Genomic DNA, 19,980 nt, shown 5'->3' on the forward strand with positions numbered 1-19,980 from the left:
GCGTCTGTCTGTCTGTCTGTGTCCGTTTGTCTGTATCTATCTGTCTGTCTATATGTCTGTCTGTGTCTCTCTTTGATATACACCACTGACCAGTCCTCTACAAACACTTTTGTAAAAACATAAATTCCCAACATTTTCATTATTTGGGAGTAGCTAACAAGAGTGCCGGGGAATATTGGTACGGGGTATCAGAAGGACAATGCAGATGAGGTACTTTGCATTGTCAATAGAGCTAGTTATTATTCCGTAGAGATAAGCACTTTAAGACCTCTCATCACAAGGCTGGTTAATTATGCGGGTATATTATTAGCAATTCATATATATTATGTGTGCATACAGACAAAGACATTCACACCAACACTCCCACTCCCCAGCCTTCTAACAGAGACATACGGACACATAGACAGACACAGACACAAGAGACTGAGGCACACACACACACACACACACACACACACACACACACACACACACACACACACACACACACACACGCTATTGCAATGGACACACATGCAGGATTAACTGCAATACAATAGTGGCTACAGCAGTTTGACCGGATAAAGACACGCAAAGAATCGGAACAATGTACGCCTTGTTATTCAACTAATGACACATTTTCGGTCCCAAAATGTTTGCCTAATTAGCTTTGCGGTGGACAGGTCAGAGAGAGAGAGATAGAGAGAGATAGAGAGAGAGAGAGAGAGAGAGAGAGAGAGAGAGAGAGAGAGAGAGAGAGAGACAGACAGACAGACAGAAAAAGGCGTGGTTCATGCTCCCCGCCCGCACCGGAGCTTGTGAAGAGAGAGAGAGGAGAGAGAGACAGACAGACAGACAGACAGACAGACAGACAGACAGACAGACAGAAAAAGGCGTGGTTCATGCTCCCCACCCGCACCGGAGCTTGTGAAGAGAGAGAGAGAGAGAGAGAGATCGAGTGAGAGAGAGACAGACAGAGAGAGAGAGAGACAGACAGACAGACAGACAGACAGACAGACAGGCAAACAGACAGACAGACAGACAGACAGACAGAAAAACAGAGAAAGGCGTGGCTCATTCTCCCCACCCTCACCGTAGCTTGTGGTTCGTTTTGTCTAGGATTAAACGTCCCACAAACTTACCTTTCTTGTTTTTTTGTGGTTTTTTTTTATTCGACAAGCAAAAAACAAAAATATTTAGTCAAAACTTGACTAAATATAAAAAACAAAAAGCCAGACATTTGTAAAGACAACTGCTCTTTGCGGGGTGATTAGAAAAAGAGGTCTCAAATCGCCATTTGATGTGTGGGGATAAATGTAGTAACAAAGGAGCACCATGCATTTGTGGCTGCATTTGCAAGCAGACGGCTAGTGCAAGTGCGTAGGAGTGTAAATGTTGCGTGGTTGCCCTCTTGCGAGACATTTGAGGAACCTTTTAACTTGTTGTGTGACTACCTGTTTTGTCGTCGTTGTTTGAGGAGGAAAAGGTGGCTCTTTCTTTCTCTGCATGTCTGTATGTCTGTCTTTCCCTCTCTTTTTGCCTGTCTTTGTATGTCTGTCTTTCTGTCTGCCTGCCTACCTTTGTATGTCTATCTTTCCGTCTGTCTCTGTCTTCCCCGCTCTCTGTCTGCCTGCCTGCCTGCTTGCCTGCCTGCCTTTGTATGTCTGTCTTTCTGTCTGTCTCTGTCTTCCCCGCTCTCTGTCTGCCTGCCTACCTTTGTATGTCTATCTTTCCGTCTGTCTCTGTCTTCCCCGCTCTCTGTCTGCCTGCCTGCCTGCCTGCCTGCCTAGCTGCCTGTCTGTCTGTCTCTCTGTGTCTCTTCCCCTCTCTTTCTCTCTCGTTCTCTCTTCCAACGACCTTTTCACGCTCCATCACACTATTTCTCCCCCCTCCCCAAACTCCCATAATCTGTATCTCCCTCTTAACCATCCTGACCCTACAAGCTTTCCTCACAAGGTCTCAATCTCCTCAGTTCTTAACGTCCCAAATCCCATAACTACTGCTGGACAAAGCTTCGGCCGCAGCTAGCTACAATAAAAGCTGACCTCACCCCATGCTGACGACACTAAAAAGACTTCTCAAATGACTGTCATTATACTTGGACTGAAAAGTAGTGAGGACAACACTCAGGCCAGTCTATGGAGGATTCCACTGACCCCTCGGGATAGCCCAAAACTGACCTTTGATTTCAAGAAAGAACAGTGAAATTGCGAAGATGAAAATAAATGTTGTTTTACGCCCTCAGGGTAAAACCATTAGGGGCGGCAAGCTCCCGGGTGTTACCCCGACTTTAGATAAAGTGGTTATGAAAAAAAAGGGGGAGGGGAGGGGGGGGGGGTTGCGAAGACCCAACGTGATGACCTTAATTGCATGCAAAGCCTCTTATCAAACCACCAGATTTTACTCTTTACTTTTAGTTATCTTTCTACCTTTCTTTCCTTCTTTCTTTCTTTCCACCAACCATTTCAAGTACTAGTTTTATTCCAATCATCGCACACCGGCAGAATCAGCATCAGAACCAGGTTCACAGTTGAAGTTGATTTTGTTCACATGCCAAATGTCAACTTTGCGGACGTTTCCAGCTGGGCATGTTGGCACACTAAATGTCCTGTTTTCGGCCAGAATAGACCATTTTCTTAAATATACTCTGTCGGGTTTGTACGTGTTGTAAAAGAGTTGTTTCCCTTGGAAACATTGGCGCAAAGTTTCCCACGTGGCATTACTGGCCAATCACTAGCGAGCGGCGTGTATCAACACGTTATTTTCCGGAATTGGTCCATTTCTCTCCAGTGGAACCTGCCTTTTAAGACCCCTCAATGTAAGACTCCGTCCCTTTTAAGACCCCTCAATGTCAGACTCCCTCCCTTTTAAGACCCCTCAATGTCAGACTCCCTCCCTTTTAAGACCCCTCAATGTAAGACTCCGTCCCTTTTAAGACCCCTCAATGTATTAAAGACTCCGTCCCTTTTAAGAGCTTATTTTTTCCAGATGTTTTGTTCATAACAAATCTACCTCCGTTTAAAGACTCCCTCCTTTTTAAGACCTGATTATCTCAGATTTGTGGAGGTGGTTAAAGGGGGTTCCCCTGTATTGTGGTGGTTGCCACTCGCAGCTAATTGTGGCTTATCCCGAGCAGCAAGACGTGCTTTAAGAGAACAGCCGTTACCTGTGTGCGAGCGTTGCACTACAATTAAGTAAGATGATGCCAGGAGTGGAATGTAAGAGATACGCCACCATTACGCCCAGGCCGTGAGAGGAATGCTCAAATAAACTGCTTTTTGTGAGACATTGTGGAAACAACAAGATAACTGCTATTTGTGAGACATTGTGGAAACAACAAGGTAACTGCTTTTTGTGAGACATTGTGGAAACAACAAGGTAACTGCTATTTGTGACACATTGTGGAAACAACAAGGTAACTGCTATTTGTGACACATTGTGGAAACAACAAGGTAACTGCTATTTGTGAGACATTGTGGAAACAACAAGTTAACTGCTATTTGTGACACATTGTGGAAACAACAAGGTAACTGCTATTTGTGACACATTGTGGAAACAACAAGGTAACTGCTATTTGTGAGACATTGTGGAAACAACAAGTTAACTGCTATTTGTGACACATTGTGGAAACAACAAGGTAACTGCTATTTGTGAGACATTGTGGAAACAACAAGGTAACTGCTTTTTGTGAGACATTGTGGAAACAACAAGGTAACTGCTATTTGTGACACATTGTGGAAACAACAAGGTAACTGCTATTTGTGACACATTGTGGAAACAACAAGGTAACTGCTATTTGTGAGACATTGTGGAAACAACAAGGTAACTGCTATTTGTGAGACATTGTGGATACAACAAGGTAACTGCTATTTGTGAGACATTGTGGAAACAACAAGTTAACTGCTATTTGTGAGACATTGTGGAAACAACAAGGTAACTGCTATTTGTGAGACATTGTGGAAACAACAAGGTAACTGCTTTTTGTGAGACATTGTGGAAACAACAAGTTAACTGCTATTTGTGAGACATTGTGGAAACAACAAGGTAACTGCTATTTGTGACACATTGTGGAAACAACAAGGTAACTGCTATTTGTGAGACATTGTGGAAACAACAAGGTAACTGCTATTTGTGACACATTGTGGAAACAACAAGGTAACTGCTATTTGTGAGACATTGTGGAAACAACAAGGTAACTGCTATTTGTGAGACATTGTGGAAACAACAAGGTAACTGCTATTTGTGAGACATTGTGGAAACAACAAGGTAACTGCTTTTTGTGAGACATTGTGGAAACAACAAGGTAACTGCTATTTGTGAGACATTGTGGAAACAACAAGGTAACTGCTTTTTGTGAGACATTGTGGAAACAACAAGATAACTGCTATTTGTGAGACATTGTGGAAACAACAAGGTAACTGCTATTTGTGAGACATTGTGGAAACAACAAGGTAACTGCTATTTGTGAGACATTGTGGAAACAACAAGGTAACTGCTATTTGTGAGACATTGTGGAAACAACAAGGTAACTGCTATTTGTGAGACATTGTGGAAACAACAAGGTAACTGCTATTTGTGACACATTGTGGAAACAACAAGGTAACTGCTATTTGTGACACATTGTGGAAACAACAAGGTAACTGCTATTTGTGACACATTGTGGAAACAACAAGGTAACTGCTATTTGTGAGACATTGTGGAAACAACAAGGTAACTGCTATTTGTGAGACATTGTGGAAACAACAAGGTAACTGCTATTTGTGACACATTGTGGAAACAACAAATTAACTGCTTTTCAGTTGTGACACATTGTGGAAACAATACTCTAGGACCAAGGTAAAACAAAGTTTATAAAAAAAACTTGAAAGTTAGCACGTAGTAGAGGGATCCGAAATCCTGTCTGTAAAAGATAGTAATGAGAATCGTACTCTTGTTGGAAATAATATGACATCATTCCTTTGTGCCAACAAAGACGAGACGGGCCCAAGTTTAAACATGGCACATCTCGGCTTGGATTAATGGAAAGATGCCAATTAAATGTTAAATACAGTGAAAAAGACATGTCTCCAAGCAACGCGAATAACAGTGAGTGTCATCACCGTATCAAACGAGACGCAGAAAAAAACCTAGATGTCTTTCTTTTCTTTATTTGGTGTTTAACGTCGTTTTCAACCACGAAGGTTATATCACGACGAGGGAAAGGGGGATATGGGATAGGGGAAAGGGGGGAGATGGGATAGAGCCACTTGTTAAGTGTTTCTTGTTCACAAAAGCACTAATCAAAAAATTGCTCCAGGGGCTTGCAACGTAGTACAATATATGACCTTACTGGGAGAATGCAAGTTTCCAGTACAAAGGACTAAACATTTCTTACATACTGCTTGACTAAAATCTTTACAAACATTGACTATATTCTATACAAGAACCACTTAACAAGGGTTAAAGGAGAAACAGAATCCGTTAGTCGCCTCATACGACATGCGGGGTGCAGAGAAATAAGGATGTGGAAAAGAAGACTTTTGGTAAGTGAAATAAAGGTGATGGATCCAGTCAGGTAGAAATAAGACAACAAGAAAAGAATTGGAAAACTGCAGGGAATAGTAGGGAGAGTTTTCTTGGAAGGAAATATAGGTGAAAGGACTGGTAAGGCAGAAATAAGACAAAAGAAGAGAAGAAACAAAACCGTTAGTCGCCTCTTACGACATGCTGGGTAGCATCGGGTAAATTCTTTCTAGTCCCAACCAATATGGGACTCCCCCTAACCCGCGGGGGGTAAACATAGATGTGCAGACTTAGTTAACTCTATAAAAGACAAACAGAAAATACAGTTCTGCTCTTTATGTTACTACCAAAGAGGATAGGAACTCTCTTTGGTTACTGCTACATCAGTTTTGTTGGATAACAATGTCGTTTTACAGTGGAACCCCCCCCCCCCCTTTTTTTAAGACCTCCATTAATCTGAAAAAATCAGGTCTTAAAAAGGTGGGAGTCTTAAAATGGAAAGGAATTTGAAGAGATTATGAAGAGAAAATGTGAAAAAGCAAGGTCTTTAAAAGGGGTCCCGGGGTTCCACTATACTTTTATCTGCTAAAGTCACAACGATGTCCCGTCGCCTGCTTGTGACAACCCTCCTCTTTGCTTCCCCCTCCCCCACCCTCCACCCTGCCCTTGGCCTCCCTCCTTACCTTGACCTCACACAGCCAATCCGCACCCCCATCCCCCTCTTTCCTTCAGAAACGCATACACACAAAAACTGTGTTTGCGAGAATATTCCCACACTTTCCACCATCCTAAACCGCGGGTGAGAAACAGGTACAATGGAGGCATTGGGGATCGGGAGGGAAGGGGAAAAAGAAGAATAGCTACCCGATACACCCCATCTTTGTAGCGGTCTGAGCGGGTAGCCTCCCCCCGTGCCCTACCCGACCCCAAGCTTGAGGTGGTTTTTGACCTCGGGTACTGTCATCGGGGTGGCGGCGTGGGTTGGTCGGGTACCCGCTGTTGCTAGCGTCACTCTCTGACTTTGATAATGATCATGATTGATGTTTGTAGTTACTGGGTGCTTGTGGCTTGAGGGGGAGGGAGGGAGCGAGCGAGGGAGGAAGAGTGAGTGAGTGAGTGAGTGAGTGAGAAAGAGAGAGAGAGAGAGAGAGAGAGAGAGAGAGAGAGAGAGAGAGAGAGAGAGAGAGAGTGAGAGAGAGAGAGAGAGGAGGGAGAGAGAGAGAGAGAGAGACAATGACAATGACAATGACAAATTCTTTATTTACGAGGGTAATGGCATAAACAAACAGGTGCTTTTTTACATCCAGCCCTCGCCCATGGGTTTAATCTAATGATAATACGTTTTAAAAATGTTGGAATATCAATTAAAGAAGTAATAAAAGTAAGCGACAAACAAGCAAACGATTAACAGACTAAACAAACAAAAATATATATACAAACGAACATGACATATTATTGTCAAAGGTATAATGAAAACTGTTTCAAGCAACAAAAAACGTGTGAAACTTCGAGGGAAGAAAAAATCCGTGAAACTGAGAAGTCAATACGAATACGAATACGAATACGAATACTTTATTATCTCATACAGAGAAATTTCAGTGTGGTGCACATTAAAAGACAAAACAAATAATAAGACAACAGATAAAAATACCATACGAAGCATACTACACTCGCGCACGCATATGTACACTAACAGGAATAGTAACATGATTCCAAATAGGTTAAAAGTTTAACGCTAAAAACTATCATTATCACAGGAATAGATATGTCATTGAACAATATTTATCACAGGACTAGTCATTCGAGGGTTATCACACTCATTCATCACAGAAATCAGTGCATATGTTCACCGGCACACATACTAGTTTTAATTAACTTAGGTATTTAAAAAGCCAATTGACTTTGGAATAAAACTGTTCTTAGTTCTGAGCGTGCGGAATCTGGGAGTGCGGAGGCGACGTCCTGAGGGCAGGACCTCAAAGTGGTGAGCGAGCACATGACTACTATCCTGGATGATGCAACGGGCCTTTCGCACCACACGTCGTTCATACAGCACAGTCAATCCTTCCTGTCTCACCCCCACAATCTTACCACATGTGTTCACCACCCGCCCAAGCACATTCTTACTCTTCACACACAGACCTCCATACCAGCAGATGAAAGAGAAAGTGAGAATGGATTCAATGAATGAAGTATAGAATGTTTGGAGGATGCGGCTGTTGATGTTCAGACTTCTGAGCTTTTGTAAGCAGTAGATTCTTGACTGACACTTCTTGTGGATAGCTTTAGTGTTTGAGGAGAAATTTAGTTTGTTGTCAATGACTGTTCCGAGATATTTGTATTCAGTCACTCGCTCAACTTTCACACCATCTATGTACAAATCTGAAACTGTAGCTGGGTTTTTGCGAAAGTCAATAACTAGCTCTTTTGTTTTTGTTACATTTAGGGCTAAATAGTTATCTTTACACCAGGAGCTGAAATTTTGAACTTCAGAAAAATAAACAGAATCAGAGTCAGACAGGTCTTCAAGGGCAGGTCTTCAATGAAGTAACTACGTTGCAAGTAATAGCATGTGGCATCGTTACATAAGTCATGTTATGAAATTAATTAGGTACATACAAGAATATCTATATTATATGTACATACAAGAATATCTTGTATATCTACTGAAACGTGTAAACGGTACAAATAAGGCATCAACAATAATTATACATGTTCAGGCTAAGTGAAAACGAAATGTGCCATGTATAAAGAATGAGAAATATCTGTCTTTAAAAGTCTTGCGAGAGAGAGAGAGAGAGAGAGAGAGAGAGAGAGAGAGAGAGAGAGAGAGAGAGAGAGAGAGAGAGAGAGAGAGAGAGAAAGAGTGAGAGAGAGTGAGAGAGTGAGAGAGAGTGAGAGAGAGTGAGAGAGAGAGAGAGGAGAGAGAGAGAGGGAGGGAGAGAGAGAGAGAGAGAGAGAGAGAGAGAGAGAGGGAGGGAGATAGAGAGAGAGAGAGTGGAGATTGTGTTTTAAGAAAAGCCGAATGAAGACAAATTTGTTGTACCCATAATACTCCAATCGCATTGAGTATTATCTATTCTGGTCGTATTCCTGTTCGAGAATCGGAACGTTTTTAAAGATGAAAGCTCGCTCTTCGGTATTTTTTAACGGACAGAAAACCATGCATCACACACCAAAATACACCGTGTACTGAGACATATCGCTTTTTTCCCCCATAGCTGTTCTTTCCACAATACCCTTTACTGATTGCGTTCAGGATACACAAAGTTCTTTCAAATCGATTCATGCGAAAAAGAAATAACATAACATTAAACTCACCATATCAAGATAATCGTGCCTGACACTCATCGAGAAAGAAGCAGTCGCTCTGGAGTATCCACTGTGCCATCGTGAAACCCTTTCCTCTTCTGTGCCATGTTGGCTGTCGCAAGCAGCATTTTCTGATGACGTCGCATCCACCGTTGTCATGGATACCAGATTCGGTGCCTCAGACATGTGGGGCTGAACAGCGGTTCTGACTTTGCGGGTGAGCGTTTCAGAATCCGAATCGTCCTCGCCTTGGCGAATTTCTTCGTACACGTTGGAGGACGATTTTCGTCTTTTGGACGAGTAGAACGGCGCGCTGCCGTAACTGGTATACCGATTCTGGTCTGTCAAGACCATTTTTGGGAAGGCGTTGTGGCTTTTCTTAAAGCCAATATATACGTGTGCACAAAAGAAAAACCCTGATTGCAAGTTCTACTTTGCCGAATGTGTTCTCTGTTATTTTCTTTGTCTGTAGATCCTCACAGTTCGTGGCTTTTAAAGTGATTTCGATTTGTATTAGCGGAAATCATTTATCACGTTTGATAGATGTTCAAACAGCAATAAAGCACAGCAAACAAACAAAATCAACCTTCTGACACAAAACACAAGAACCACAGCATCTGCTCGATCTCACAATGAATATTCACGGCTCAATTTTAACTTCTGAAAGAACGTTTATTACTGTAAGTTTAATGCCGCCGACACTCAAAATTCACACACAAAAAAATGCTTTGGAATCACGTTTCTTCCGATTGCTTCAAATCGAAGGATACTATCTGAGACTCTGAATTCCCCAAGGGAAGTAGTAAACGCACGATACTTCCTCAAAACTAAAACACACGAAGTTCTTTATTGTTCATGAAACAGTCGAAATTCTTCTCATCGTCCTCTCTTAACAATGCCAAGATTCATTCTAACTATTCTCCGAGAATGTATGGTCCTAACCCTAGATTCTTGTTCCCTAAAATATGTCACAGGTCTGCAAAACTTCCTGTAATATCCACCGTCGAAAGCGAGGATAAAAAAATACTCTAACCAATCCAATGCCCTGCTTGTAATGAAGATCCAATCAAATGCAGAGACAAAAATAGCAGGCCAACCAGATGTGTCTAAATGTTTGTCACGTGATGAGGAAGGGTTGTCACTGTTTAGATTCAGCAGTATTGTCTCCTTCTATTTAGACACACTGACGGAAGGACGGGGGACCTGAGAACACCACACCTTACAGAAGTATCAGGGAAGTGGACATTACTGGAGGTCGCCCACAGAGAGAGAGAGAGAGAGAGAGAGAGAGAGAGAGCGAGAGAGGAATGAAGCAAGGCAACGGAGCTAAATTGGTGTGTGTGTGTCTGTGTGTGTGTGTGTGTGTGTGTGTGTGTGCGTGCGTGCGTGCGTGCGTGCGTGCATGCGTGCGTGCGTGCGTGCGTGCATGTGTGTGCTACAAAGAGAGACAGAGACAGAGAGACAGACAGGGAGAGGCAGAGACAGAGAGACGAAGACAGTAACAGAGAGAGACAGACAGACACCGACAGAGAGTGACAGAATTGAGGCTGTAAACCCCAGGATTTCCGCCTTCTATTCGAGACTATTGGTTCTCCTCTTATCCATGAACGAGATCCGAAAGAATCGACTGGGATTTACAGGCTCTTCATTCAGGCCAGCCAGTGTATGTGTGGTTGATACAAACACAGAGTAACTTGGAAACAAAACAAGCCAAATTAAACGCACAAACATAGTCGCACAGGAGCGTTTACTGCGCCCAAACACTTGTAGTGTGAAAACGCGCCAAGAAAGCGTTCGTTTGATCCTGGCCTTAGTCTCTTACCAGCGTCTGTGGTGCCACATGCAATCTGGAGCGATTTGTGTACAGTGGACACCCCCTTTTCAAGACCTCCAAAATATTAGAAAATCAGGTGGGAGTCTTAAATTAGGGGTAGGTTGGGGTGCGGGTGCCGGTTTAGGGATGTTCTGAAAAGAACGTCGTCGCTGACTCCATGCTATGCACCTAAGAGGTGAGCGATTAAGATAAAAAGCGTAGAAAGACAAAGGTAGAAATAACGTTAGAAATGTGAAGATGAAGACGATGAAAACAAGAGGGGGCGGAGGGGGGAGGTGGGACCTGGGGGAACACGAACAGGAAATGATGCAAAAAGACACAACAACGACCGGAAGTAAAGGATTTACAGTTAACGGAGAATTAACTCCCCTCGTATGTTTCATTCACAGATACACACAAACTCGGAGAGAGAACACAGATACAGTTTGCGCGCTGTCCCCCCCAAAAGATCGTCATTCTAACAACGACAGAAAACTGACTGAGTTAAAGCAAGGTTTCAAGTTTTATTACTCATCATAACGGTCCTGCTTGGGGCTTGGGGATGAGGAGTAACTGTATGTGAAACCCATCAAAACAGGACCGGTTAGGAACGCAGTGTCCAGCATTCAGATCAGTCGCACGAGTCAGCGCAGAAGTCGGTTAATCGTTTGAAATCTGAATCCATGGAAAATAGAAACCCATGTAAAAGAAGCATTCCATACGTTGGCAGTGTCTCAATCTGTGTATACAATCGTAGGGTTTCGTAACCAAACGATCAATACCACGGGAATGAAGACCGATTCTATGTATGCCTATATATTAACTTGAGGTTCGCTACCCTGTTCGCATCTTACATTTCCAGACCTCACGTAGACTAGATGTAAATCGGCATGTTGATAGAATCGAAATCCAGATAAAGATTTAAGTATGAACTTGTAATGGCACAGTCTTGTTCGTGTAAACGGTTGACTATCTCAGACCTGGCCAGGCTTGTGTAAACACAGGAGTAAGGCCATCCCTCTACTTAGACACATACTAAGAATCAAAAGCCAGTTTGTTTGTTTGTTTGCTTAACGCCCAGCCGACCACGAAGGGCCATATCAGGGCGGTGCTGCTTTGACATATAACGTGCGCCACACACAAGACAGAAGTCGCAGCACAGGCTTCATGTCTCACCCAGTCACATTATTCTGACACCAGTCCTAGCACTTTCTCCATAATGCCAGACGCCAGGCGGAGCAGCCACTACATTGCCGATTTTAAAGTCTTAGGTATGACCCGGCCGGGGTTCGAACCCACGACCTCTCGATCACGGGGCGGACGCCTTACCACTAGGCCAACCGTGCCGGTCATCAAAAGCCAGTGCTTTAAAAAAAAATATTTCATTAATGAAATCTTAAAAAGCCACAAGGGGATGGGGAGAAGAGGGAAGGAAGTGTTTTTTGCCCTGATTTCTGCGATTGTGCTATAAACCGACCAAGCCGGAAGGACAGTGACTGTGGCTCCCATCTTTTCCATCCAAGGGTGTTCAAATAGCGCGTGCACTGAAGTGGACGGTGCAGGTTGCTACTCGCCCCAGGTGTAAAGACGGCCAGGATTAATCAAGGAGTTCATCAGGACAGACAAACGTCATGGTGTTGTTCTGATACCAACACTCACACCGTCTGTCTGCCCCCTCCTTTTGCTCTCGTTAGGAAACTGAGGAAACTTGCATTAGAGAACTTCGCTGTTTTGTTTGGGAGTGCATCTCTATCTTGCTTTTTTTTCTTGCTTTTTTCTCTCTCTCTCTCTCTCTCTCTCTCTCTCTCTCTCTCTCTCTCTCTCTCCCTGCCTCGCTCCCTCTCTCTCTCTCTCTCTCTCCCTCTCTCTCTCTCTCTCTCTCTCTCTCTCTCTCTCTCTCTCTCCCTCTCTCTCTCTCTATCTCTCTCTCACCTGCGTCAGAGAGCTGAACTGTATTGTATTGTTTGGGAGTGCACCTCTCTCCTTTTTCCATCTCTCTCTTTCTGTTTTTCTCTCTCTCCCTCCCCACTCTCACTCTCTTTAAATTCCAACAAAGAACTTAGCTGTTTTGTTTGGGAGTTTATCTCTCTGTGCGTTTCTCTGTGTGTCTGTGTGTCTGTGTGTCCGTCTGTCTGTCTGTCTGTCTGTCTGTCTGTCTGTCTGTCTGTCTGTCTGTCTGTCTGTCTGTCTGTGTGTCTGTCTGTCTGTCTCTCTTTAACTACGGCTACACGATAAGGTAGGTAATGTATCTTTAACAGGTGTAAGCACAAACACACACATATACTCGCCTGCACGATTGAGTGTTGCCTGGTGCACAAACAAATGAAATGGACAATCATCTGTTCTAAGAATTGTAATCTTTAATACACACAAACAACTTTTTACAATAAAGAAAAAAGTCAACATCCTCTATGCTGTCTCTAATTTATTACATTTGTTACCACACCAAGGCTAATTTTTGTTTTGATTTTTGTTTTGTTTTGTAATACCGATCTAAGCAAACTGTACACACCTTCATCACGGCCGAACCATACCCAAACACGCATAACCTCCGCCTGGTGCGTCAATAGGACCACAACAAAAGAGATACACAGTACAACCCAACATCTCAGACATCAACAGACAAGAACATGCCAATAACCCAAACCATCACCGTCCTTATGCAAATCAGGCCAAATGGGACTTGCCCATGCGGTGTTGGTGTGTCTAAATATGAACTCAACATCGCAATGCAAAAGAGACAACAATACACTCCTCCATATCCGCCAAACCGGTTCTGGTGTGATGATGTTAAATATGGACTATTAATTATGCAAATACATGGAGCGCGCACTCAGAATAGTTCATATTGGACAGTTAGTGTTCATATCCGGAATAGCAAAAATATGCTAATTAGGCAAATGCGGCCACGCGAATCTAAAACTGAAAGTCAACCTTTCCTTCGGGCGGAAAATAATGGGATATAAATCAGTCTAAAAGCGATGTTTGGTGAATTATGTGCGCGCGCAAGAGAGAAAGAGAGAGAGAGAGAGAGAGAGAGAGAGAGAGAGAGAGAGAGAGAGAGAGAGAGAGAGAGAGAGAGAGAGAGAGAACAACAAGAACAAAGAGGTAAGAGGGTTCAGAGAGAGAGAGAGAGAGAGACAGAGAGAGAGAGAGAGAGAGAGAGAGAGAGAGAGAGAGAGAGAGAGAGAGAGAGAGAGAGAGAGAGAGCAATATTTATAACACTGGAAACAAAATGATGGCACCAGGGTAAGCAATTTTTAAAACAAAAAAGAAAACTAACAACCACGTTTAAAAAAAGAAAGAAAAAAGGCTTGGCTTAAGAGACATTTCAATAGCTACTACTGAGGAAAGACAGACAGACGGACATAGACATAGAACTAGAACACTTTATTATCTCAACGAGGAGAAACTCAGGGGTGGATAGACAGACAGATAAACAGACAGAAAATGGGAAAGGGGATGTCACTCATAGTACCATATCATTATCTGGAACAAGTGATGTTTCTGTCCGTCACCCCAAGCAAAACTTTGCCTATGGAAACAATGATTTTCTGCGAACCTCACGCACGATGGAAACACTGGGTTTGTGTTATGTCACACTACACCTGGTGCAAAGAAACATACAAAGATAACCATCTCGAACCGTGTATCCGACTTTACTTATAAATTACAGAAATAAGCGCACTGAATCTCTCAGTTACAGTGTCACAATTAATTGATTGACATTTTCAAGGATATGCAGATAACTGAGTCTGTTCAGAGTAAACAGTAGCCAGTACCACCGAGGAATATAGGTCGGAGAGCTAAACAGAAACTATTGCCACACGCACGGTATACAATCTCCGTCTGTGCATTGTAAATACAGACATAACAATTTTAAAAAAAACACACCCACAAGACAATAAAAAAAACAGAGATAGTGAATCAGAAAACAAAAAAGCTTAGTTTATGGAAATGTAAGACAAACTGAACATTCAGGAGTACTTGACGTAATGATGTTGGTATGTTAGCAGTCTGTCTGATCCCTTTTTGTTCTGAAGCGATAAAATGAATCAATTACGTTTTATCTCAGGAGGACACAGAAAAGTCTAGAATTCTTTCAACTGACGATTTTGTCTGACCGTATTGTCAGAACAATCATTTTGGGGGGGGGGGGGGGAGGGGGGGGGGGTGCGTGGGGCGTGGTGCGTGTAAGTGTGTGTGTGCGTGTAAGTGTGTGTGTGTGTGTGTGTGTGTGTGTGTGCGCGAGTGTGTGCGCGAGTGCGTTCGTGCGTGCTTGCGTGCTTGCGTACCGATGTGTTAGAATCCCACCACAGTTGTAAACATAGTGTGCAAGATGTAAAAGAGTGACAAAAGAAGCCTTTTAGTCATCTGAGAATTATTTCTCTGAACTTTGACTGTTTACATCATTCTCCGGCACAAACTGAGATACACAACACACTGACATAACATCGCAAGCATAACAAAGACCGACACAAACTGAGATACACAACACACTGACATAACATCGCAAGCATAACACAGACCGACACACAGACAGAGAGACAGACGCCGACAGACAGACATAATTATTGCAAGCCAGCCCGACAGAAAGGCATTCAGACAGACAGGCGGACAGACAAATAGACAGACAGAAAGACGGACAAACAGACATGGAGACAGTCACATGACAGGAAGAAAGGCCCACTAGCCCATCCCTCTACACAGACACAGACAGTCGTGCAGACAGACAGACAGACAGACACACGTATGCACACCCGCGCGCACGAACACACACACACACACACACACACGCACGCACGTACGCGCACACACACACACACACACACACACACACACACACACACACACACACACACACACACACACACACACACACACACACACACACACGAACAATCAAACTAACCTGTGCCTCCTCCTCTGTTTTCTCAAACTCAGCGGTCATGGCTTCCACCTGCGTCACCGTGGATCCCAACTCTTCCATCTTTTCCTGTAGCTGTTCTATCTTCAGGTTGATATGGAACTGGATCTGGAGAGACACAATGCAGACACAGTGAGTGATAAGGTTGGTGAGGTTAGAGGAGGAGTGAGCTTAAAGGCACTATACCCTTCCCGTAAAAACAGTTTGACTTAACCATCTGAAATCTGGCCAGGCTTGCCCATGGGATAAGGCCAGTCCTCCGCTTAATAATAATAATAATAAAGATAGCTTATATAGCGCCGCTTCACAAATTTAACTATGCTCTTAGCGCTGTACATCGAGATATAACAATTTCAATAATATAAATACAAAGATGATATTATAATAATACACATTTACAAATATCACTCACGTGCATACATCCTCGTGCACACCACGCGCATACACACTCCCACTCATTAACAAGTGCTTCCATCCCCCTGCCACTGAGATGTTCATATACCCCCCTGGACAAGCTCACACCATGTCCGTCTCCTCTCTGGACTGTACATACACTCAGCAAGAAAAAGAAAGACTAAATGCAAATTTCATACAGAACCCTATAGCTCAATCAAAGCTGAAGCAACTATACAAAAAAGACACATTCAAACAACAAATCTAACTTCACCTCTAACAGTCTATAAAGATGGCAAGGACAATTTACAAGGATTCGCGAAAAAGGTGCGTTTTAAGGGAACTGCGGAAAGAGTCCTTAGAAGCAGAATGGCGAACGGAGGAAGGGAGAGAATTCCAGACAATGGCAGCCGCAGAAGCAAACGAGCGATTTCCAAAAGAAGGCAAGCTTCGCTCGAGAGTTTCCAGTTTGCGACTGTCAGCGCGTGAGCGGAGGTTGTAGTCAGAGGGATTGTCATATGTGACGAGCAGTTCCTTGAGGTATTTAGGGCCATCTTCAAATTTGGCAGAGAAACAGATACAAGCAAGCTTGTATCTGATACGAGCGGACACGGGAAGCCAATGAAGGGAACGAAGAAGTGGTGTGACATGATCAAACTTCTTAGAACGATATATCAATTTGGCGGCAGAGTTTTGTACCTTTTGGAGTGACTCGACAAGTTTTTGATCACAGCCATAGAACAGGCTGTTGCAATAGTCTATTCTGGATAGAACTAGAGAACAGGCTAGAGTTTGAGCGGCTTGGGGGGTAAGATAGTGGCGGATAGAACTGATTTTCCTTACGTTACTGTACGCAATTGTGCGGATGTTTTGGACGTGCTGGGAAAGGTTGAGGAAGTGGTCGAAGGTCACATACCAAAAATCAACAGACCGGCTGTGCTTCCTGTAGAAACTGGCAACTTTTTGTTGTATCCATTTCTTAAAAGCTACTAATAAGTAAAACAAGCAGGCAAGCAAACGCACGACAACACACACAAATCCTGATTCACCTCTTGCAGAGACATAGATAGAATAACTGGATCACTGAATTACCTTCTCATTGATTTATTTGTTAAGAGCTCAAAGCTGATCTGTTTCAAGTGACGGATACTTGAATTAAGTAATTATTCTCCTCTGATTCACTAGATGGGCTACCCCCAAAAACGTTGATTTTCTGAGGCTTCAAACTTCAGTTCATACGGCAAAACACTCTTACCAGCTCAAATTCTTCCTCATATTGCCGTAAATGTAGTTCTTGTCTCATCTTCCTTTCGTTGTTTACTACTTCTACTACTACTACTACTTCTACTACTACCACTACTATTGGTTCTACTACTATTTTTTACTACTCACCAGTTTAAAGTCTTCCTCAAACTGCCGTAAGTGTAGCCCCTGTCTCATCTTTCTTTCGTGGGCTGACCAGAACTGGTCAAACTGATGCTTCGTTTCGTCCAGTTGGACTAATAACCTGCAATATCACAAACATATCTCATTTACAAATCATGAGTATACATGCTTACAGGTGTTTAAAAGAACTGGGCAGCAGATTGCTACAAAATCATCAACACATCTCATTAAAATCATGAGTATACATGCTTCCAGGTAACATGACTACAGATTGCTGCAATACCAGCCACACATCTCATTAAAATCACGAATAGACATGCTTGCATGTGCTAAAAAAAACAGGACTGTACAGTCCCCGGCAAAAGAAACGCAACTCATTCGCGCCCACTGTTGCGAGTGATTTTTCGTCATTTTCAAATTGTCGTAAAATATGAACCAGATAAGGTAAATCAAAAAGAAAAACAGAAAATATTTTACTGGCTCTACGATAAATGCATAGTATTTCATCGTTTTTATTTTTTACTTGTTCATAAATTGTGTTATACAGGGTAGGGGTCAAGCGAGTCGTCATTGCAGGCAAACGTGTCTCTTCAACATGCTACAAAAATCGTAAAGCATATTTTTAACAAGGTAAAGACATTTTTGGAGGAAATTCATTTCTCAACAACAATAATTAGAATTATTCGCCAAAGCGTTTAAGACTCCAAAAAAATTAGCAAAGATCATTTAGACAGTGTTAAAAAGGGTTGTTTGGCAAAAGCTCATTCGCACGGAATCGACGTGATGATTTCTTTAAAAAAACAGGTGCTATTTGTGGCTACGCAATCAGGCTATAACTAGAAACCAAAAAGTGCGTTTTTTTTTTAAAGATTTTTTTTAACATCGATCGATTAGCGATAGGGATTCGTATGAAAGTACTATGAAGCCAAACGCATACGTCCCCCCTCCCTTAACACATATTTACACACAAATGCACACAAATACACACGAACATATACATTTTGTTTGTTTGTTTGTTTGCTTAACGCCCAGCCGACCACGAAGGGCCATATCAGGGCGGTGCTGCTTTGACATATAACGTGCGCCACACACAAGACAGAAGTCGCAGCACAGGCTTCATGTCTCACCCAGTCACATTATTCTGACACCGGACCAACCAGTCCTAGCATTAACCCCATAATGCCAGACGCCAGGCGGAGCAGCCACTAGATTGCCAATTTTAAAGTCTTAGGTATGACCCGGCCGTGGTTCGAACCCTCGACCTCCCGATCACGGGGCGGATTATTACCACTAGGCCACCGTGCCGGTAACATATATACATACACACACACAGAAACACACATCCATACATACATATAAACAAACAGCCAGATAAACGAATAAAGTCGCGATGTGCAGGAGCGCTACGCAGTGCTAAAATGGACGCCAACTGTCACTTTGATGATCGCTGTCCCAAGCTGTTTGTCTGTCACTATTTCTCCAAAGTTATATTTCTCACATTTAAAACAACGTACACAGAGACAAAGACACATTGTCATATCCAATCTGAACAGAAGGATTTTTATTCCTTGCTCTAATTCCTAAAATTCATTCCTCTAACTCTCGCAACGAACTATAGTCTATATATATATATGTCTGTACTGTGTGAAGCAGCGAGTTAGAGAAGGCTAGATGCAAGGGAGGTAAACCAGGTGACACACAGACAACCAAGCCTAATCGGATTGTTCACTTGATAGCTGCCCTACAAATTGCTTCCCTTGAGTAACGCTCTCCTTATATGCAAACCTGCAGATATGTTACCGTAACGTCAAGAACTGATTTCCCCTTTATCTCCCTGTCTTTTCATGTCTGTCTGTCTGTCTGTCGCTGTCTCTGACTGTCAAAGTGTCTGTCTGTCTCTCTTTCTCTCTTTCGGTGTCTCTCTCTCTGACTGTCAGTCTTGCTGCATGGCGCACCCTATCTTTCTCACTCAAACACACACACACACACACACACACACACACACACACACACACACACACACACACACACACACACACACACACACAACCACCATCAAACCCCTCCCCCCACCACGCACAACACCACCACCACCCACACACACCAAACTCTTCCCAACCCCAACACTGACCTCTCCAGTTCTAGCACGTGACACAGGTTGCTGAGCGGAGTCTGGTCACTGTCGCCCTTGATACACTTGAGCAGCGTGTTGCCGTGGGTTGTAGAACTCCCGAAATCGTCCAGCAGTTCTTTGCGTTCCGCCATGCAGCAGCGAATCATGGCTTCCATTTCGTGCACCTCGTTGGGGAGTTCTAGATCCTCGAAACGCTTGACGGCTTTCGTGAAACTCAAAGACATGGCGTCGGCGTTTTGGGAGAATTTTTCTACTGCCTGTGAGAATAACAAGAGAAATAGGAGGAGGGTTATTCATCGAAATCGGAGTATGGCTGCCTAAATAGCGAGGTAAAAACAGCCATTCATGTAAAACAAAAACACACTCGTGCAAAAAAGAAAACCACGAGTGTTTGTGGGAGTTTCAATCCATGAAGGGAGAAGAAGAAGAAGAAGAAGAAGAAGAAGAAGAAGAAGAAGAAGAAATGTTATTTATATCCATGCCTATGCAAGTATTGAAAGTAAACGCTGATAGATCATAATTATCTGCTTTGCT

General features: G+C 43.1%; 1 protein-coding gene across 5 annotated transcripts in view; it reads right to left on the reverse strand.

Moving 5' to 3' along the window:
• The window catches only part of LOC138983783 (guanine nucleotide exchange factor DBS-like), a 158,056-nt gene that overhangs the window by 67,667 nt on the left and 70,409 nt on the right, over nt 1–19,980 (reverse strand). For all 5 annotated transcript variants that reach the window (XR_011461257.1, XR_011461256.1, XM_070357109.1 and 2 more), the window contains exons 7-9: nt 19,444–19,703; nt 17,319–17,433; nt 15,519–15,641 (exon numbers count right to left, since the gene is read on the reverse strand). Coding sequence is in view for 3 of the 5 variants with exons in the window: in XM_070357109.1 (XP_070213210.1) it covers nt 15,519–15,641; nt 17,319–17,433; nt 19,444–19,703 (498 nt within the window). In the remaining 2 variants the exon portion in view is untranslated. The remainder of the gene's footprint in view (nt 1–15,518; nt 15,642–17,318; nt 17,434–19,443; nt 19,704–19,980) is intronic.

The sequence above is a fragment of the Littorina saxatilis genome, linkage group LG13, assembly GCF_037325665.1.
Source record: "Littorina saxatilis isolate snail1 linkage group LG13, US_GU_Lsax_2.0, whole genome shotgun sequence".
Taxonomy (NCBI): Eukaryota; Metazoa; Mollusca; class Gastropoda; order Littorinimorpha; family Littorinidae; genus Littorina; species Littorina saxatilis.